Source organism: Equus asinus, chromosome 4 (genome assembly GCF_041296235.1).
Source record: "Equus asinus isolate D_3611 breed Donkey chromosome 4, EquAss-T2T_v2, whole genome shotgun sequence".
Lineage (NCBI taxonomy): Eukaryota > Metazoa > Chordata > Mammalia > Perissodactyla > Equidae > Equus > Equus asinus.
Genome location: NC_091793.1, coordinates 71,276,527 through 71,299,217, shown reverse-complemented (window position 1 = coordinate 71,299,217; position 22,691 = coordinate 71,276,527). Strand labels below are relative to the sequence as shown.

At 43.5% G+C, this 22,691-nt stretch overlaps 1 protein-coding gene across 9 annotated transcripts in view; it reads left to right on the top strand.

Annotated features, from left to right (window-relative positions):
* The window catches only part of CFAP221 (cilia and flagella associated protein 221), a 91,951-nt gene that overhangs the window by 35,383 nt on the left and 33,877 nt on the right, over positions 1–22,691 (top strand). For all 9 annotated transcript variants that reach the window (XM_070507510.1, XM_070507507.1, XM_070507506.1 and 6 more), the window contains exons 7-12: positions 587–690; positions 12,333–12,492; positions 16,217–16,337; positions 16,420–16,531; positions 16,726–16,834; positions 19,397–19,484. In XM_070507510.1, coding sequence (XP_070363611.1) covers positions 587–690; positions 12,333–12,492; positions 16,217–16,337; positions 16,420–16,531; positions 16,726–16,834; positions 19,397–19,484 — 694 coding nt within the window. The remainder of the gene's footprint in view (positions 1–586; positions 691–12,332; positions 12,493–16,216; positions 16,338–16,419; positions 16,532–16,725; positions 16,835–19,396; positions 19,485–22,691) is intronic.

The window sequence follows — 22,691 nt, the reverse complement described above, 5'->3', positions numbered from 1 at the left end:
AGACCCTCTCCGGGTCCTCTACTGGTTGTTGGACTTCTAACCAAATAAAGAATCTCTCGCATATTTCAAACACAACCCAAAGTGTGGTTTCTTCGAATCAGCCTAGTTCCAGCTCTGTAACGGCCAGGGCTCCCCAGGCTTTCCGGAGCGCCTGTTTGTTCAGCGTGTCCTGGGTTCTCTGGGGCCTGCTGTGCGGCAGAGACACCTTTTCCCTGTGACTGTGAGTGTCCAACAGGACAAACCTGACAGTCCTCGAGTGGCAGCAAGGACAGAGGTGTTGGAGTGTGGACGCTCGGGACAGTTGCCGTGCATTAAATCTGGCTCTGCACCTTGGGCAGGACACGGACCCTCTCTTGTGCCTCAGCTTCCTCTTCTTCAGGTGAGGAAGTCATAGCACCCCTCACAGGAGCAGAGGAGTTAGTATCTGGGAGGTGTGTAGGATGGCTGACACCCAGGAATTATTGCTTTGGTGTTGACTGTCATCATTGTTGTGGTTTTCATCACATAACATGAATCTGTATTCCTTGATACCAAAAGAGCTAGTCTATAAAGAAAAATAATATTTTCTTCCTCTTTCTTTTTGCAGCAAAAATTATGTTATACCTTTGCAGTGCAGTAGCCCTGTAGATTTCGAGTTTCATATCACTTTGATTCAGTCTCATGAAGCCTTTACTATCGAGCCAACATCAGGTAAGGAGAGTCAATATTTCAAGTTTCCAATCTCTCAGATCAGAGGATTTGGAAGATAGGTCTCAGATTATAAAAAAGAATAAGCCACATTTGAATATGTTATTTTCCAATGTACAACAGTAACAAATTTTACATATCTAACATAATGTAAGTTGTAATTAGACACTTGGTGATAAGGACACTTTGGGATAATTTTGTATCATGCTGATAATTTATAATCTCCAGGTCACTTTCTTCCAAGGTCAAAACTTGGAATCAGAAGTTAATCTGTTCTAATTCTAGTTTTGGCTCTTGGTACATCTTTGGTTTTGTATTCACCTTTTAATTCAAGTAAAATGGGGATGTTATTTCTTCCCAAGCCTTCAGAGTCTTAGTGAAGAGTGTAATGAATTTGTCCTGCACATGGGGAGGACAGTCTGTCTTTGCGTGCCCCGAAGGATAGAGAGCCCAATGAGGCTGAGGACCTTTGAAGGTGGAATCTCCGCCTCGAGTAATTGCTGCTTCCCGGTTTCTGTCTCTTGATTCTGGGTTTGGGATTTAAATATCTGTCCACAGTGGTCTGCAGTGAATGCTAAAGTAGTTTTGTTTTTATTTATGTTTTCAGATTTATTGATGTATCATTGACATATAAGATTATAAGATATTTTAAGTGTACAATGTGATGATTTGACATATGTGTACATTGTGAAAGGATTCCCTCATCAAGTTCATTAACACATCCATCATCTGACATGGTTTTTTTTTTTTTTTTTTGGTAAGAACATTTAAGTTCTACTCTCTTAGCAAATTTCAGTTATACAGTACAGTGTTATCAACTATAGTCACCATGTTATACGTTAGATCCTCAGACCTTATTCATCTTATAACTGAAAGTTTGTACCCTTTTTCCAACCCCCTAAAACCCTGGCAACCAGTTTTCTACTCTCTGTTTCTGTGAGTTCAGCTCTTTTTTCCTTCTAGATTCCACATGTAACTGACACCATGCAGTATTTGCCTTTCTCTGGCTAGATTATTTCACTTAGCATAATGCCCTCCAGGATCCGACACGTTGTTGCAAATGGCAGGATTTCCTTCTTTTTAAGGCTGCACACTACTCCGTTGTGTGTGTGTGTGTGTATATATATATACACACAATTGTTGATTTTTGCGTGTGGTATAAGATAGTGGTTTAATTTCCTTCTGTTGCACGTGGCTGTCCAGTTTTCACAACACCGTTTATTAAAGAGACTACCCTTTTCCCATTGTATTTTCTTGGCTGCTTTGTTGTAAATTAATTAACCATATATGCATGAGTTTATTTCTGGGCTCTTTATTCTGTTCCATGGATCTAAGTGTCTGTTTTTATGCCACTGCCATACTGTTTTTATTACTATAGCTTTGTAATATCGTTTGAAATCAAGAAGTGTGAAGCCTCCAGCTTTGTTCTTCTATCTCAAGATTGCTATAGATATTCTGAGTCTTTCGTGGCTCCATACAAATCTTAAGATTTTTGTTCTATTTCTGTGAAAAAGCCCATTAGAATTTTGATAGGGATTGCATTAAATCTGTATATTGCTTTGGGTAGTATGGACATTTAACAATATAAATTCTTCCAAACCATGAACATGAAGTATCTTTCCATTTATTTGTGTCTTCTTCAGTTTCTTTCATCAATATCTTGTAGTTTTTAGTGTACAAGTCTTTCACCTCCTTGGTTAAATTTATTCCTCATCACAGGGAGAAATTATTTTCTTTCCTTTTTATTGGATCTATATGAGATGATGGATGTTAACTAAACTATTGCTGTAATCATTTCACAATATATGTATAACAAACCATCATGCTGTACACCTTAAACTTATACAGTGATGTGTGTCAATTATTTTTCAATAATTCTGGAAAAAAATTATTCCTGGTTCTTTATTCTTTTTGATGCTATTGTAAATGAGATTGTTTTCTTAATTTCACTTTCTGATAGTGCATTGGTGTATAGAAATGCAACTGATTTTTCTACATTGATTTTGTATCCTGCAACTTTACTGAATTGGTTTATTAATTCTAGCATGTTTTTTTTGGTGAAGTCTTTAGGGTTTTCTATATATAATATCATGTCATTTGCAAATAGAGACAATTTTACTTCTTTCTTTCTGATTTGAATGCCGTTTATTTCTTTTTCTTGCCTGATTGCTTTGGCTAGGAATTCCAGTATTATGCTGAATAGAAGTGGTGAGAGTAGGCATCCTTGTCTTGTTTATAATCTTAGAGGAAAAACTGTGAGCTCTTCACCATTGAGTATGATGTTAACTGTGGACTTGTCATACATGGTGTTTATTATATTGAGGTACATTCCCTCTATACCCAGTTTGTTGAGAGTTTTTAACACAAAAGGATGTTGAGTTTTGTCAAATGCTTTTTCTCCGTCTATTGAGGTGTTTATGTGACTTTTATCCTTCATTTTATTAATGTGGTGTATCACATTGATTCATTTATGGATGGAAACAGAAGGGAGAATTTGGAGACAGTTAGAGATTCTTAGACGAAGCCATACTTCTCTGAAAAACTGCATCCCAAGACACAGAATATTAATTTACCAGAAGGGTTTTGAAACACAACCTGTTCAAAACATGGGGACTGTGCACATGAGCAAATACAGATTGAGCATAGACATAACAAGTTTTTGTGAAACACTTTAAAAAAAACTATGCAGGACGTTTCCCGAGTGCACAGATTATAAATCGCACAGCCACATAATTCGCGAGCTGCTTTGTCCGATCCATCTGATAGGCTTTTCTGGTTGTTCTGGTGCTTTGTTTGTGGCATGTCTTTTGAAGTCCTCCTTTAACTGAAATTAAATCGAACATACCAGTTTGGAGTCAAAGAGAGAGAGGTGAGAGCTAGGGACGTGAATTTAGGCATCGCCCGGGTATTGATGGAACGCACAGCCGTGGGACTGAGAATGAGTCACCCAGGGAGTGAGTGTGGCTGGAGAAGAGAAGCGGCTGAGGACCAGGCCCTGAGCACGCAGCACTCAGAGGACAGCGAGGGGAAGTGGGCCAGGACGGAGACCAAGGAGGAGAATCAGGGGAGTGTGGCGCAAGAGGAGACACGAGAGCGTGAGTGAATGGATGAAGACTCGAGGGCAAGCCGGGGCGCTTGGACTTTGGGGATCCTGCCTTTGTGATTTTAAATGGCCTGCATTATGTAGATGGTGTTGCTGATGTGGCTTTATGAACTGACCTCCCAGGCCGGACCCTTCAGACTCCGCAGTAGCTATTTTATGAGGCGAGTGCATCCCTTGGTCTCTCAGGCAGTTCCCTCCTTTGGTTTCCGGTTTTGTTGAGGTATCAATGCATCTTTTCCATTTTGTTGATGTGTCAGTGCATCTGTCCTGCTTTTCAGGCTATAGAATTCAGTGGTGACTTTTCATCACCTGTGGTAAAAAGCCTTGGCCGCGTGGACAGTGGATGCTGCAGTTCAGGTGCGTGGAGCCCCGGCAGCTCTGGGCTTTCCTGACGTGCCAGGCATCTAGCTGGACTCATAGGCCTTATGGTTGGACAGTCATGGATCACTTTTTGGTGAGGAAGTCATTATTGCCTCCATTTTACAAACTGGGCCCAAATAGGCTGAGAACCACGGGCTAAGCTTATGCATCAGCATGTATATCTGTAGACACTGTTTCGGGCACATCTTTGGTAACCGACTGTCTAAAGGCTGTGGAGACACCCATAGTCTGTGAGGTCGTAAAGCAGCATCTTCTCTAGGAACTAGAAGCATTGTCTGTCCATGCCTTCCAGGCATTTTGTGCTCCAGCTTGCCAAATGAAGAAATTTGAATAAAGCTAATTCTATTTACAAGATATGAATCTGACATAGTGCCCTCAACTTTAACTCAACTCGTTATTTGCCCACTGGGCATCCCTAAGATGCATGTGTGCACTATAGCTGTCAGAAGCCGGATCTGCTGATGGTGCCAAGATGTTCCTGAGACTGGGGAAAAGGAGTAAAGGGTTTTGAGAGCTTCCTTATACTGCTGACAAGAAATCATGTCCAACTAAAACATCCAGAACACTCTGTTGATCATTTTGAAAGAGCCAGCAATACATCACTTTGGCCAAGATCTTATTAGCGTTGGAGACCAGCCAAATGCCACAAAAAAAATTGTTGAACTTGTTTAATTTTGACCACTTTGAGATCCTGGACATTTGCTTGGTGTCGCATATGCTCAGGAAGAATGCATGCAATTCATATAAATGGTAAATGGTAGCGTAAAGTAGATAGTTAAGCAAGAGTTCCTGGGGCCTGTTGCTCAGAGTTCCTATATAAAGTTTCAATCCTTTCATTCTCTTTTTTTTTTCTATTATGAGGGATATATCAGCCATTTACAAATAATTTTATATTTTGCATTTTCTTCTGAAATGCAAGTTTCTTACAACTTTATATTGATTTGGGAGTAATCCCAGCCCCTTGCTTTGGCCTCAGACCACTGTTTGGTTGTAGAGGTCATCCATTGGCCCAGGGCCACTAACCCAGCGGGCAGCACATCCCAGCAAAGAGCAGATTCTCCTTCCCCAGAGTGAGCACTAGGACGCCGTGAAGACGGCACCCTACGTGTCAAAGTCCGAGGCGCCTCTGTGCACCGCCCACTCTGGGTGGCCCGACTAGACTCGACCCCTAGTCCCATCACGTCATCTCCTTTGGACTCAATCATGCTCCTGTGAAACCTGCCATAGTGCTGATCACACCCCAGCATTTTCCTACTTAGGTTTCAGAATGAAGAGAGTGTTAACCCCTTTTTGCCTCTTTCTCCTCCAAAGGCCGCTTGACCCCTGGCTGAGGTATTTTAGCATGTAACCTTTGGGGTCCACGGGCAAAGCCATTCCTTCCAGGCAGAAGTACGCCCTGTTTCTCCTCCTCATGTCACTGTCCACCTGTGGACCCTGAGAGAGAAGACCCCAAACCCCAGCACAAACTGTGCAGGGGACAGGTCAGGATCGTCAAGGGGATGGCCAGACCTTTGGACCTCAGCACGCGAAGCAGGCCCCCATGAGACGTTTCTTACTGGTGCTTAGGACCGTCATGAATAGCTCGGTGCAGAAAATACATGCTGAGTCTATGGTTCATAGAGAAGTGGAAACATGCAGAGACACCGCTGCTGAGTTATAGGAATGAGGGAGATACACCAGCAAAGTGCCTCTGCTAACCTCCCAGTTCAGCAACTGGGAAAGTAGCAGGGGCCACACGTGGGGGTGGGAAAGAATGCTCAGAAGAGGCAAAATCAGGAGATCAAACATTTTTATGACTTTCTAAAGCACCAAACCTAATGGCGAGGAAGTGAGAACAATTAGGGACCGTTAATATACCAAATGCAGATGGGTTCCCTATGTCCCTGATTTACGGACGTAGGTAATTAATTTATAGTGGCCTACTGAAGTGAGCAGGAGAGCTAGACAGGCAGGTGCGATTCTTTATGCACAGTGTCACATTGGCAGCAATGCCGCATTTTACTCGGCACTCCGTATATCCTCGATGGGGGCAGTGGTGGTACATAGTGTGGCTGGCGTAGTGTTAATAATCGCTCCCACCTGCTAATTGTTAACCACATGCTGGGCGCTGCACCAAGCACATTGCATGCACTGCCTCGTCACATCCTATAACTCTATGAGGAGGGAGCTATTATCATTGTCACCTTTTACAGCTGAGGGCTGTGGGGCTCAGAGAGGCCAGATGACTTGCCTGAGGCAACAGGGTCTGTCTGACTTCAGACTCAAGCTCTCAGCCACTGTCCTAACCTGGAAGAGTAGCGATCCCAGGATGCCTTGAAATAAGAGGGGGGGACAGTATTGTGTCACAGACTAAGAGTAAGGAAAATTCTATTTTGTGAGTAAAAAGTTAGAGAAACTAATAATAGCTCTCAACCAGGTCTTGAAGATTCTTTTTGTCCTCAGGGGTCCTGGTATCTCCTGTTAAAGATGACCATTTGGTGGCGTGTCAGTCTGGGCTTCCTGAGCTCAGCTGACCACGGCAGTGTCCAGTGAACTTCACTAAGCACAGTGTCTGTACCTTGACCAAACTCTGTACCTCTACTGCCCATCCAGAAGCGCCGGTCCCGGTGAGGCCCCGAGAGAGGCCAGGATGGCTTGGCCCAGCCCTTTATCCCACGGGGAAAGTCTGTCTTCCTGCAGCCTGGGAGAAAACGCCAGCTCTGATCACAGGAGAGCAGCCCTGGCTGTGGGTCCCACAGGGCTGGTCTGGGAAGGGTGCTATGCCACCAAACAGGCAACAGCAACAACGGAGGGCAAAAAGAATAGCTCTCCGTGTAAATAAGTGTGGGAGATATTGGGTTAAATAACATAAATATGTTTCTTTAAGAAGTGGCTTTATAAAAATGAAATTTATTTGTTTTGAAAAACTCAAGCACTGCAAAATGTACAAAATCTAGTTGAAAAGTATTTCCCAGAATCTCACCAGCCCTGAAATAACCGTCATTAACATTTGTTGAACTCTGTTGCAGACACTGCTCTGTGCTTATGTACAAAGAGAAGAAGGGAAGGGACGCGAGATGCATACAATGCTACAGAGACAGACAAAAATATTAGAAAAATGGGGCTGTATTCTATGTAAAAGTACTGGGTTTGTTACTTGATATTGATTGAAGAAAAGCTGACTGAAGGTGAAGCTGAAGGAATTGACGGCCTTCCTTGATAGTAATATTCATTTCTAAAATTTACTACTAAAATTAAGAAAAGAGATTCTGAAAACATTTAAGAGGTCAGAGCCCCTGCCTTCTTCAACTGCGTGCTTCCACTTCAGCTGGAACGTTGGCTGTGGAAGAAAGAAGGAGCAGCCACGTGTGCGCTTTCTCTCCTTACAACTCCCAGTTGCGTTATAGTATCTTATCTGGATCTATAGCATTGACGTTCTGTTTCGTGGCCATAAATGCCGCAGTTACTTGGGTTCTGTTTAAGTGGAACTAGGGTCTTCCCCTCTGTTCTTGGTTTCATGTTTTCTCCATGCCCAGCCTCTTTATCTCAGCTCTTTTTCTGGTCGTCTGGATTTTGTCATCTGGTGGCTTGTTAACCACAGGCTCCTGGGGGCTGCACACCTAGAGTGTGTGTTTGAGATCGTCTCTCTGCTGCCTGTGATCGTCAAGGACAACTTGACTGGATATAAAAGTCTTGCTTTGCAACTTTGTTCACCTCAGAACTTTGTAGACATTGCTTGCTTCCCCTCTGCTTTGAATTTGCTAGGAATCCAGAGGCTGGTCTGAATCTTTCCCCATCCTAGTAAATTCTGGATGCCCTTAGAATTCTTTTTTTCCCCCCAGTCTTGAGGTTAAGTAATTTACCAGGATATATATTGGTGTTGCTCTGTGTCGTTTTTTTCCCCCGGAACATGCCATGTCCTTTCAATCTGGAGAAAAACGACGTTCATTAGTTTAGGAAATCTTTCAACTGTTAAAACTTTGAATATTTTAATCTTCTGTTTGCTCTTTTCTCTTCCTCAGGAATATCTGTTATGTGTGTATGTTGGTTATCCTTTGCCCTCAGTATCTATTATCTTCTTTAAAATAATTTCTTGTTGTCTGGATTCCTCATTCCTAGCTGCCACGTCTCTGTGTTCAGCACCTGCATGTGTGCATGTGTGTGTTTGTGTGTGTGTGCCTTCCGATGCAGTTTCTACCTCACTGACAGTTCCTTTGCTTTTTTTCATTTGTTTCCTGAGCTCCACCGACGTTCTTTTCATCTCCTTCTAGTGTGTTCTAATAGTGCTTCCTTGAATTCTGGTGACTCCTCTTGTGACAAATCATGCTGTCTGTAATCTCTTTAGGACTCTGGTGACCACCTGCATTCTGAGGTCATCCTCTTGTGATGTGTGTTCTTCACCTGATTTTTCTTATGTTCCTTTCCTCTTTCAAAATGTATTAATTTTTTTTTTTAGGAAGATTAGCCCTGAGCTAACATCTGTCACCAATCCTCCTCTTTTTGCTGAGGAAGACTGGCCCTCAGCTAACATCCATGCCCATCTTCCTCTACTTTATATGTGGGATGCCTGCCACAGCATGGCTTGACAAGAGGTGTGTGGGTCCGCAACCAGGATCTGAACCGGTGAACTCCAGGCCGCCGAAGCAGAACATGCAAACTTAACCACTGGGCAGTGGGGCTGGCCCCAGAAATGTATTAAGAACTCAAATGTCTCAAGTATAAAGTTTTTCCAACAAGTATTTCCTTTTCCTGACGTGTGTGTGTATGTGTGTGTGTGTGCACGCATGTGTGAGGAAGATTGTCACTGAGCTAACATCTGTGCTAATCTTCCTCTGTTTTACATGGGATGCCGCCATAGCACGGTTTGACAAGTGGTGCTAGGTCCGTGCCCAGGACCAGAACCTGGGAACCTTGAGCCACTGAAGCTGAACGCACGGACTTAACCACTACACCACCGGCCCAGCCTCCTCTTCCTGACATTTCTAATGATAGCTTAATACACAATAACTTATTACTTGTTTTATTTGGCAGAATCATTGGGAAGGACACATTTATAGGACACATACTGTGTACCAAGAATTATCCCAGACCCTGTACATTTTCTCCTTTAAGCCTTGTCCCATCTTACAGATGAGAAAACTGAGCCTCAGGTAAAGTGACCAAACCAAGTCACCAAGCTCATGCGAGGACAAACAAGTGTGTGAGGCAGGGTCTGTGTGGTCTCTGAGGCCTTTCCTTGCCCACAGACCCTGGGCAGCAGCGGTGGCCTGCGATTGTCCTGGTGGGTGACATGTGACTCTTGGTAGTGAGTCAGAATGGAATGCCCTAAAGCCCTCCCTTCTGTCATCCAGTGAATCAAAAACACTGTTAGTTTGTCAACAGCTTGTTCGTGGACAATTTTTAAACCATGTAGCTATCAAATTCCCAACTGAGGCTTAGAGCAATTAAGAAGTTTACCCCAATTCACCCAGCTGGTGCAACCCTACATCTTGGGAGATGAAGACCCATCCTTACTAACACTTCAAGCACGTAGGTTAAATGGCTCTGTGACAATTTAGGGAGAATGATCTGTGCTTTCTCAGATTTCTGAAGAAAAAGTTATTTAAAAATTATAACAATATTGTAATAACACTGTAGGGGTGTATAAGAAAGAAGAAATTTTTAAAAATTATCCCCATCCTGGGCTTTACTGCTCTAACAAATAACGCACTTTTATCTTTCCTTCTCCTCTTAGTAACTGCCCATATTTATGCACGGTTTACATAACTGTGATAAGGCAAAGATACAGTGGTATTTTCTGGTGACTTCATTTATCATTATAGCATTTTTAAGTGCTGTCACATTTTCTTCATAATACTCATTTTATGGATAAACCAGGGTTTTCTTAGCTTCCAGTTTATTTCTAAGTTTTGTTCTCCCCTCTCTCTGCCTCACCACCCTCCCTGCCCTGTGATTTCACATTATCCCTGGTGTGTTAAGGGTAGTGATCCGAAATTGATCCCAGGCGAAATTGTACTGAAGCCATAAAATCGTGGTTTGAGTTTTTTAAAATAAAGTGGTAATTTTGGGTGTGCCCTTCTCGCTCTTGAGACGTGACACGTATTCTCCTTCCTGCCACCATCGGTTTTTGCTGGGCAGTAAGCGGTGAGTGCTTGGCACAGCTTTTATAGCTGTTAACATTGGACAATCAGCTGCGACCATGTTCGTTAGCAGAGTCGTGTTAACCTGATCGCTGTTAATGGAAAAAGCAGCGTGCTCCGGTTGCCTGGGGTGCACTCCAGTGCGCTTTACGTATTAGGTCTGGGCTGGGAGCACTTAAAATAAATCAACCAGGTCAAGGCAAACATTAATCTTTGCTCCGGAGTTTGTTCTTATTTTTTTTTAAGTTAACGAGCTGGAGCAGAAACAATAGAATGTTCTCAGCCTAAAGCCCCCAGTGAATTGCCGGTTAGAGGGGTGAATTTTCTGACCAGGTGGGTGGTCAACATATTGAACTCAGTGCATCCTGGAGTTCCATGCGGCTGAGGGTGGGTTGACCAATAGAATAAGCTCTTCTGTGCATGTGCTCTTCCTGCAGCGGGCTCTCAGGTCGCTCCTGAGTGTCCTCTAAAGATTTTGACATCTGCGCTCAGAAATGGACAAATACCTGTTTCTGAGCCTCTGTGCTAGGGATCCGGGCAGATGAAAGACCTTTGGGGCCTGTCCTGTCTGCTCTGTCTGCCTTAGGGGCTTGTAATCCGTTTGGGAGACTCGTAAGCTTTGAGAGGCAGCGATTCGGGTAGCACAGGGTACTGGGGGGCTACCAGAAGTTTAGGGGAGGGCGGGCTCCTGTGAATGAGAGTCAGGAGGAGTTCCTGCAACGCGCAGGTGACGTAGGCTTTGACGTTTGGGTTCATTCACGTTCAACAAGTGTCTCTTGAGCTGGGAACATAGTAATGAGCAGGCACCTACTTTTGTAAAACTCACATTCGAATCCAGGGGAAGGCAGACGGTAAAGAGGTAACTTCAGAGAGCAGGATAAAAAAACGAAAAGATCTGGAGAAAGGGCTCTCTAGGCTGAACAGCAGGTACCCTGAGGGAGCAGGAGCCCAAAGTCTGAGGATTTGCACAAAGGCCCCTCTCCTTCTTCAGGTCCCTTCATCCTGTCTCAATTAGCACTTGCCACTGCGCTCATCTCTCCCCACCTGCTTTATTTTTCTTGTTGGTATTCATGACACGACTTTATGTTTTATATTCTGTGTTTGGTGGTTTTTCTTTGCTGTCCCCAACTAGAATGTAAATGCTATGATGCTTTGTTTTGTTTCTTGCTGTATCTTGAGTGCCTGGAACAGTGCCTGGCACCCCGTAAGTGCTCAGTGAATACTGGATGGCAGAATGGAAGGTCCGTGTGGCTGAGCAGGGAAAGCCAGGGAGAGAGCGGTACAAAATTCAGAGGAGCGTGTAGATGGGAGGGAGTGGACGCTGGGCATTTATGAGGGAATGAGCAAGGTCTCTGCAGGGACAGTGGAAAGACCAGATGCACGGGGGCAGAAGGAACCATCTAGAAGGCAAACCAAAGAGCCTTCGGTGGAGGTCAGAGAGAACGTCAGTCCTTCTCGCGTCTCCTACGTTGCGCCTCCCTTTCTCCCTTCCTCCCTTTGCTGTTCCTTTCCACAGTTTCGAGCACTAACTGTGTTCCAAGCTCCATTGGCACCAGAGATTCGAAGGAAGGACACGGCATGGTAGGATATTTGACTGGAGAGAATGGTAGTCCATCCTGAAGATTTGAAAGAGAATCAAATTACAGAAAAATATAGGAAACTCGATTATTTGCACAGAAACTTTTATGTGTGCTCCTAGGTTTTCCTTGCTGCTTACAGCACTAACATTGACATCCGGCAATTAGCTTAAAGACTGTGGTTCTGGGAAGTCGTTGCTGACTCATTAATGCTGATTGATATGTGTGTTTGTGTAACTGACACAATCAGATGATTGTTGTAGAGCACTAATGGAGTAACTGGTAAATGAGATCAGTGTAAACATGCAGAAGTTGATTCATGTGTATTTAATGAAAAGACTATACAAAGATAATAGAAATGCTTGTGCTTGTCATGGGGAGAATGTGTGTTTGTGTGTGTCAGCCTCGTTGACCGGACTTCGCAAGGAGAGAAAGTATCATGTTTTCTCATTTCTTTCCTTCCAGGAGTAATTCCAGCTAATGGGAGGATGAACGTGACTGTGAAGTTTACACCCTTTCAGTATGGCACTGCACAAATGAGAATGCGCTTATGGATTTCACAGTTCAACTCTCAACCCTACGAATGTGTCTTCACGGGGACGTGCTGTCCCAACATGGCTCTGAAGTATGGCTGCTCTGGGATGTTTGGTTTATTCTTAAAACATTTTTAAAAATCCAAGTCTTCCTTTCTTCCATTCTGTCTTTCTTCCTTGTAACAGAGTGCCATCAGCAACTTACTTAAGATGATGAACTTTTATAAAATACACCTTAAAATATAATAGTGATGCATAGACTCTCTCTATGCTTGTAGCAGTAGTTGCTTCTGCCGGGAGGGGAGGAGATGACAGAGAAAAAGCGGTCTTTGAGGGCTACTTTCTTTCTCTGATTAGTCTCAGTGCGCTGTTGGAATGTTTGACCATATATATGTATTACTGTCCATTCAAAAATTTACATCATGAGGCCGGAACAACATAACTATTTTCAAAGTTCCAATAGAACATTATAATTGAGTGCCTGCTGTTTGCAGTGACTATTGCAAAACCCCATGGGAAATGGTCCATATCCTGAAGATACTCACAACAGAGGGGCCAAATGAAGTCATGTGTAACAAGTGACCTAGACATAAGGCGAAAATGGAAATGTGCCCCATGGGAGTGTTTTTTAAAGCATCGTTAGCTTTCAAGTCAGGGTAAAGATGTGAAATGGGACTAAGTTTTACTTTGTAATAAATTTTTTCTGAACTTCTATTTCCATTTGAATGTGAGCTTTTATTTTTATATACTAATATATCAAGTTAATGTTTGTTTAATACACATTACTTTTATAAAAATTGAAAGGAAAATTTATCACCGTATAAATACTAATCTTGGAAAACCCTCACAAACGTTTTGAAAATGATAAAGAAACAGTTTGATTTTCCTCCTCTTCCCTTCACACACAAATACAAATCACATATCAGCATCATTAGGCATATTAAAAGTGAAGTAACAACCTTATATCAAAATATGAACTAACTCCATGAGTTATTATACGTTTGTATCATTATTTTCTTCCTCAAAATTCACAGCAGTCTAAGTCAACTATAGGATATTAGCGTGGCCCGGTGAACCCACTTCCTGCAAGTAACCGTAGTAGAAATAAAGTCACTCAGGCAGTAAACAGGGAGCATTGGATATAAATACAAAACAGCTCTAATTTTTCTGGTGTCAGATAACTGGCTGAGCGAAATGCTGTTTGCCATCTCATGTCATGGGCTGCAATACGCAAATGGCTTTCTTAGAGACATCACTCGAGTAGGGTTATTGCTTATATGTCCTTGCATGGACGTGTTCTCAAATACAGGAGAGCTTTGTGTGGCAGGAGCACCACGCAAACACAGGCGTATGCTATTTCTAAGCTATTGTATTTTGGTTTTCCAGCTAGAGTTTGGCATCTTATTTAGTGCCCTCTTGTCATTTGCAAGGGCTATGTCTCAAGGGCGTGTCTCCCCAGACTGCAGATAGTACTAGAACATATAAATTCCACCAGAAGGAGAAAATTACCCTGGCCGCAGTGTTCTCTGAAAGTTTCCTAGGTTGCTTCCTCATTTCAGAAGAGCGGGTGTGTTGGACTTTCTCATGTCCTAAATTCGGCACCGCCAAATTCCACCTGTGACTCTTTATTTATCACTGTCTCAGACCCCTTCATTTCCATCGTCAGCACTAGCAGTTAGATTTCTTAAGGAAGCTGGTTTTTAACACCCTCAGAAACTTTTTCTTTTCCTACTATTTACAGCAGAGGGGATGTGGGAGCTATGCTGAGATGCGGATGCTGAGCTGCAGCTCACTCCCCAACCAAGCGCCTCCTCCCTGCGCAGCACAGCCTGTCAGTCAGTGTGTGTCTCCCCAAAGGCCGTGGGCCTCTCAGGACGCTCTTACGCGGGCCATGTTAAATGTGGGATTGCTGGCACAGCGCCCACGTCGGGCAGTGGGGCCTGTTCAGTAGGTGCTCAGCAAACGCATATTGACCATATTGATGCCGTCAGAACGAATGCATGGAAGCATGTCCTTGTCTTATTTCTGTAACGTCCTGGACTTAGGTAATCCTATAACACAAGTCTTCACATATTCCTGCTTAAAGAAATGCTTCGTGGGTAACGCTAAAGAACATAACTTGGTTCTACTGCATCTCGTGATAAGCAACTCCAGCAGCTTCTATAGGGATGTCAGCAGCACTGTCTGTACCTACATTTGTCCAAAGGCAGTTTTCAGTTACAGAAAAAGTCTCAAACATTAGTCTGAATCACTCTTGCAAGATCTTGCTACAAACAGTGGGCATAATCATTCTTTTACTAGGAAGATAAATCAATGTAAGATTTTTTCAATTATTTTATTGAAGTCATGTCAGCTTATAACACTGTAATTTCAGGTGTCCATTATTACATTTCAGTTTCTGTGTAGACTGCATTGTGTTCACCACCAATAGTCTAGTTTTCATCCTTCACCACACGTATGTGCCCTTTTACCCCTTTCGCCCACCCTCCCATCCCCTTCCCCTCTGGTAACCACTAATCTGTTCTCCTTGTCCTTGTGTTTGTTTATCTTCCACATATGAGTGAAATCATGCAGTGTTTGTCTTACTCTGTGCGGTTTATTTCACTTAACATAATACCCTCAAGGTCCATCCATATTGTTGCAAATGGCATGATTTTGACTTTTTTATGGCTGAGTAGTATTCCATTGTATATACATACCACATTTTCTTTATCCATTCATCAGTTGATGGGCACTTGGGGTGCTTACATGTCTTGGCTGTTGTGAATAGTGCTACAATGAATGTAGGGGTGCATATAGCTTTTTGAATTATTGATTTCATGTTCTTTGGATAAATACTCAGAGGTGCAATAGCTGGATCATATGGTAGTTGTGTTTTTAACTTTTTGAAAAATCTCCATACTGTTTTCCATAATGGCTGCACCAGTTTGCATTCCCACCAGCAGTGTATGAGGGTTCCCTTTTCTCCAAATTCTCTACAACACCTATTACTTCTCATCTTGATAATTATAGCCATTCTGACAGGTGTGACGTAATATCTCATTGTAGTTTTGATTTACATTTCCCTAATAATTAGTGATGTTGAACATCGTTTCTTGTGCCTGTTGCCCATCTGTATATTTTCTTTGGAAAAATGTCTGTTCATTTCCTCTGCCAATTTTTTGATCGGGTTGTTCATTTTTTTGTTGTTGAGTTATATGAATTCTTTATATATTTTGGAAATTAACCCCTTATCAGATATATGATTTGCAAATGTTTTCTCCCAGGTGGTGGGTTGTTGTTTCGTTTTGTTGATGGTTTCCTTTGCTAAAATGCAGAAGCGCTTTAGTCTGATGTAGTCCCATTTGTTTATTTTTCTTTTGTTTCCCTTGCCTGAGTAAACATGGTATTCAAAAAGATGCTGCTAAGACCGATGTCAAAGAGCTTATTGCCAATGTTTTCCTCTAAAAGTTTTATGGTTTCAGTTCTTACATTCAAGATTTTCTTAAATTTAGCTATTGAAAACTGACAGCCTAGAAATAAATTATGCTAGCCCATGAGAGCATTTTTCAGCCTGTCATGTTTTCCACTTGTTCTCTTCTTTGAGAATCTAAGGAAAAGGAGCCGTTGGCGGGCTATTTTGAAGTACGTGATTATACTCTGGTGGACTGAGATTGCGTTTCTTTTAATTGACCCGGTTTTAGCACACAGCTTGATTCTCAGCTTAGCTGTAGTAATTAATGGACTGTAAGTCATGGCATTATCAGACGGAACACAAAAATAGGAGCCTTGAGTTGTCGGATTCTATACTAATTGAATATCTGTCTTAAACTATAGATTAGAAGAATTCGAAAGGCTGAATGCTCTTTCTAAGAAAGTAGACATCCCTCCAGAAAAGGCAATGACACGTATAAACTTTCACCGACGGCCAGCCCAGACGAAGCCTCCAAAGCTTAAGGTGAGGTGGGCTCCGTGCTGAGCAGGATGGAGGGAGGGACGGAGAGGCAGAATAACGAGTTTCCCTCCTGATTTGCTCCCAGGAAATTGAATATCAGAACTTGAGATTTCCAGTAGACTTATCAAATCCATTTGCTGTGGCAACCGTTTTAAACCAAGAACCAGGAAAATTGAAGATTAAAGAATTGAGAGAAGGTAACAAGCTGGCCCACCATCAGTCAGCCCCTGGGCAGAATAGGAGAGAATTATTGCTCGTCACGTGTGCTGTTTACGGACGACACACAACCCTGTCAGGGCGCTCTGAGGTTTTGCTATTAGAAATTGTTTTTCTCTCGGCCAACGATTGTGTTTTGGTTACTGGTATAATCATTGTTTGCTCCTTCCCTCAGTTTTGGACCAAGGCAATGAGATTTCAAGGACAAGACAGATGAAGGAAGCACTCTTTGAACAGAAAGTCAGACAGGACACTTATGAAGAGATCAAAAATCACCTTAAGTGGTAAGTGTTGAGCAATGATTTGTATCAAGTGACAGTGCAATGTTTTGAGTAATGGCGTTTTATACCTAAGGCACAATGAAACGTAATGAGTTTTAATGCCCTTCGAAAATTTGACTATTCTCTCCCCTCCGCGCGGCCTTGTATTTCAGAATGAAGTTTCTGTTAGCAATAAATCAATGTGACCAACCATGCTCTTTCCTCAGTGTGACCAGACAGTGGCAGAATCAGAGTGAACTGTGGGAGGAGCTGGGACACTGCTCCTTGCTGTCCACTGCTGCCAGTACCCCTCTTGCTCCAGGACAGAGCTGGGTGACGCAGGTGCCCCAAATCTCACCCCACTGTGAGCCCCCTGTGCCCTGTGCTGTGTGCCCCAAGGGCCTTATGGGGAGCCTGGCTCCTACACTCAAAGTAGAGCCCTTTTCACAGTTTTTTACCAGATCATACCAGGCGTATCGGTGTATACAGTTTCAGCGAAAGTAAACTTGAAACACTCTTGAATTGAGCTAAAAAAGAGACTCCTGGGAAAGGTCCTTGAGAGGCTGCCTCATCCATGCCCCTGCCTCCACGCTTCCCAGACAACAGAACTCGCCCTGAGCTCAGGGCCTTCCCAGGTGTCCCCCACCCTATCACCCTGCTGGCACGAGGTCATGCCCTTTGTTTCCCTCTGCGACAGTGTGGGTCTCTACTCAGGGTCTGGCCTCAAGTATGCCAAGTAACTGAAGGTCATTTAAAAAATACTCTTTTCCTGTTATAAAAAATGGACACGTTGTCATTGTAGAAAACCTGAAAAATATTTTTTTTATTTTTTAAATAAATATTTTAATTTTTTTTTGAAGTATAGAGAGGGGAAAAAACCACTATAGTGCAATGATCACTGTCACCACTGGTATATTTCCTTCCTTCTATGCTTTTTTGTAACATACTTGAAATCACATCCTAAATTCAATTTTGAATGCTGGATTGTTCACTTAGCATTTTCTCCCTTTTTGTTGAAAGATTTTAAATCTGCAAGTAACACCCATATACGCTTGACGTAGTTTCCTCAGTTGTTAACTTTGTGCCACATGCACTTCCCCTCACTCTCTATGTGTACACACATTTGTGCACGCGTGCACAGATGCACACACGTCCTTTATTTTCCTGAACCATTTGAAGTAAGTTGACGATACCTTGAGGCCTAAAGACTGTCGCATGTAGCCTAAGAACAGCACGTGCTCCAGCGTTACCGTAACTACTTCTAAGAAATTTAACATTGATGCAATATGAAATAATCAGCCACGTTCAAATTTACCCAGGCGTCCCAATACTGCCCTTTTTACCTGGGCTTTTTGTCTGTGGAGAGGAGGGATCCAGGGTCCAATCAAGGATTATACAATTTGTGTTTGGTTTTCATGTGTCTTTAGTCTCCTTTAATCTAAACCAGCTCTCCAGACACCCCCTCCCCTTTCTAAATCCTAGCTACCTATTTATTTTGAACATGCACGAGGCTCCATGATAGACACATTACGTACCAGAGTTTTTTAAACTGGGATAATATTTACATAACATAAAATTCATCATTTTAACCATTTTAAAGTGTACAATGCAGAGGTTTTAGTATTTTCACAATGTTGTGTAACCATCATCACTACTTAGTTCTAGAACATTTGCATGACTCCAAAAAGAAACCCCATGCCCATTAAGCAGTCACTCCTCAGTTCCCTTTCCCCCCCAGCCTCTGGCAACCGCTGATCTACTGTCTATCTCTATAGATTTGCCTACTATACACATTTCATATAAATGGAATCACACAATATAGGGCCTTTCTTAACTGACTTCTTTCATTCAACACACTTTTAAGTCTCTTCCACATCGTAGCATCTGTCAGTACTTCATTCCTTTTTACGGCGGAATAACATTCCATTGGGTGGACATAGTACGTTTTGTTTATTCATTCATCAGTTGACAGACATTTGGGTGGTTTCCACCTTTTGGCTATTATAACTAATTCTGCTATGAACATTTAGTCACAAGTTTTTGTGGGATCATATCTTTTCGGTTCTTTTGGCTATATACCCAGGAGTGGAATTGCTGGGTCACGTGGTAACTCTATGTTTGACTTTTTGAGGAGCAGCCAAACTGTTTTCCATGGTGGCTGCACCATTTTACACTCCCATCATCAATGTACAAGGGTTCCAATTTGTCTACATCCTTGGCAATACCTGTTACTTTCCTTTGTTATTAGTATCATCATCCTCCTCCTCATCATAGCCATCTTAGTAGGCGTGAAGTGCTGCATCACCGTGGTTTTGATATGCATTTCCCAATGACTGATGATGTTGAGCATCAAGATTTTCTGTTCACAAATATTTTAGCGCATGTCACTAGAAGATAAGCTTCCTTTTGCAGAGCACTTTGTTCATCTTGGTTATGTTGTTGAAGTGTCTATGACGTCTCTCCCCATGGTGTCTCCTCTGATATCTCAGCCTCCCTTTTCAGTGGTGGAGTGTCGCTAAGACACTCCATCCTAAAGTTGATGATGGTATTCTGATGGGTTCTGAAAGTTGGGTTTTTTCTCCCTAGGCAAGTGCACCTTGGTAAAGATCAAATGTCTTTTAAATTCAAAACAGACCTTACAGAAGAGCGGCAAAGAGTAAACACCAAATATAAGGTCAGAATTACTGCTAATTTGATATCATTTATTTCACCAAATATCTTGAATTCCTGTTACGTGCAAGATGCCGTGTCAAGAGGAAGAAAACTTCTAGTTTAGTTGGGGGGGAAGGAGGCTGATGACAAGTTAGTTGTTAACATAAATCAAGGCTGCTGTAAGTGTCACGAGAGCCCTCTACTAAGCATTGTAGGGATTCAGATCCAGAGAGGAGAGAGAGCTCATCTAATTGGAAAGCTTCCTGGAGGACATGGTACAATTTTGAAAAGTAGTAAAGAGGACAGAGAGGCATTCAGTTCAGGGAGGGAAAGGCTCAAATTCTGGCTGGAATTCTGAGCACGAGGTGCACCCGTCCCATGATCTGCAGAGCATGAAGGTCAGAGAGACCCACAGACAGTGACCAGGAGCCACCCCAGTGCCAGATCCACACCAAGTTCCAAGTCAGAGATGCTCAAAGGGGCTGAGCAGAAAGGGGAAAACTGAGGGAGGGGCCGTACCTGGGTCGCCAAGGCAGCACCTGTAAGTTCAGGGAGAGGGAGGGTGGACGCGGGACCTGTGGGACTGTACGAAACCCCTGGGCGCACCGTGGCGTGAGAGACATTGTTACACGCAGGACGGGTGCAGAGAACCCCGGGGACAGGTCCATAAGGACTCAAGCACACGACACACATGGGGCAGAGGAGAGAGGATCCAGCTTGGGCTTCGTGTCACAGGGGCTTGGACTTAATTGGTAGGATTTGTGGAACCATCACATATTTCTTAGTTTGCAGGGGCTGCAGTAACAAAGCACCACAGGCTGGGTGCCATAGGCAACAGAGATTTATTTCCTCACAGTTCTGGAGGCCGGAAGTCCAAGATGGAGGTGTTGGCACAGTGGCTTCCTTCTGAGGGACGTGAGGGAAGGATCCGTTCTCTTCTTAGCTTGTAGATGACCGAGTGCCTCCACATTGTCTCCTTTCTCTTCTTGTAGGACACTAGTCACATCGGATTAGGGCCCACCCTAATGACCTCATTTTAACTCAATTACCTTTTTAAAGACCGTATCTCCAAATACAGTCACCTCCTGAGGTACCAGGGTTAGGATTTCAACATATGGAGCTTGGAGGGACACAATTCAGCCATAACACGTAGATTTAAGCTGGGGGTGTGAGCTTCCCACACTCGGCGCTGCACACGCGGGCAGGGGTAGGAGGGGCTGGGGAACAACACTCTGTTGTCAGATATGAATGCATTTCTCATATGGAATACATTTTTCTTCCTATTTGGAGTCCAAATAAGATATTTGAATAAATTTGTCTTATTTTATTTTTCATAAGACAAGCAAAAGAATATACAATCATTACATTGGTAAATCGTAGCATTCAGGAAAAGCACACATTAGATTGGCATTTAAATGTAGTGTGATGTGTTCAGATTCTTTGCATGGGATTTTAAAAACAAAATATCAAGTATTTTCCTCAGCCCCACGAGGGAATGATTTTTTCTGTTTTCAAGATGAAGGTGATACAGACGTGGCAGAGCAGGTCAGTGTGTGAGTTAAGGCTGTAACTGCCAGCGTTTGGTTGACAGGCAGACCCAGCCGTTGATTCGTTTAGTGAACGCCCGTTGTATGGAAGATTCTGTGCTAGTGAATAAGCCACGGTCTCTGCCCTCGAGAAGGTCACAGTCCAGAAGGGGCTGCAACATTAAGAGAGGATTTAAAGTGCTAAGGGCACGGATAGAGTTGAACTTGTAGATAAATGGGAGGTGAGGGGTAAGGAGAGCGAGAAGGTAGAGTGATGCCCAGGTTTGCAGCTTGGGTGCGTGGTGGTGGTTTTACGTGAAATCTCAGAGACCGAAGAAAAGCTGGCTTAAGGGGAAGATGAAAAGTTTAATTTGGGACATGTTACATCTGGGGTGACTGGGGTCATCCAGGTGGCGGCTGAAGGAACAGAGCTGGAGACAGAGACTTGGGAGTGTGCAGCATCGAGGTAGAGATTGAGAGCACGGAACAAGCGTGGTGACCTGGGGAACATGAATAGTGTGAGAAAGGCAGTAGCTCACGGCAGGAAATCTGCAGAACTTCTTACTTAAGGGGAGGGCAGCAGGACCACTAAGGAGACAGGAGAGGAATGGTCAGGGAGGTCAGAGGTCAGAGGTCCAGAGAACACAGAGGAAGCAGCCCGGGAGGGATCAGTCAAATGCAAGGGCTCCAGGACAATAAGGCCTGAAAAGTACACCTTGGATTGGGTGGATTGGAGGTCCTTGTGTGCCTCAGGGACAGCGATTCCAGTAGATTCGTGGAGGTAAAATGCCAAATTGTAGTGGCTTGAGGAATGTGTAGATGTGAGTCGATAGTTGAGAAGTTGAGATGAGTAATGACGTGGACCATTGTGGGGCGACGGGTCAAGGCAGGGGTTTTTGAGGTGCAAGAACTTGAGCACATTATAGGCTGAGGGCAAAGAGCAATCACGGAGGAAAAGGTTGAAGAAGCTTGGGAAGAGGCCGTGGTCAGAGGAAAGATGGTGTCTGAACAGGAGGAAGGACTGGAGAAGCCGAGGAAGGACGGACTCGGGGTACAGTCAGGTTTGCATGCAGAGAGGGGTCTGTAGAAGGCTGCGCGTGGCCTTGTCTTCCGGCTGATCCAGGAAGCAAGGCCAGCTGCAGAGACTGTGCTGAACAGGGACTGGAGAGGGGCCGGGGGTAGTGGTGAGCATTTGCACAGGTGAGTGAGGGGAGCTGGAAACGAGCCATCACATCCTTAGGATCACTCACCAGGACCCCGAGGCCCCAGCATAGTAGGAAAGCAAGTGTTGCAGGGACTTGACTGTGTGTCCAGGAGATTTTACTGGCTGCTGAATCCCGGCAGGCGGCCCAGTGGCAAGAAAAACCTGGAGGCCCAAGGCATATGGTAGAAAGCCAGAAAAAGAGAGCTGGATGGAGGATGTGGGGGAGTCAGCGTTGTAGCTGGACAGCATGAACCCTCGAGGATAATGAGCTTTTACTCAGAGGAGACGGTCAATAATCCTAAATTCTGAGACGTTCGTTATAAATGAGTAGAGTCTTGATAAAGACATCAGAAATCTCCCTCCTCTTTCTTCTACTAACAACCTCTTTGCCAATCCCTCTTTAAATTGCCTGTTTTATTTTGCTTTTAGTGGGGAGCTGTGGGGTGTGGTCTGAGGCTCTCCCCATGAAATCTGTATTTAAACCTGAGGTCCACGGTCT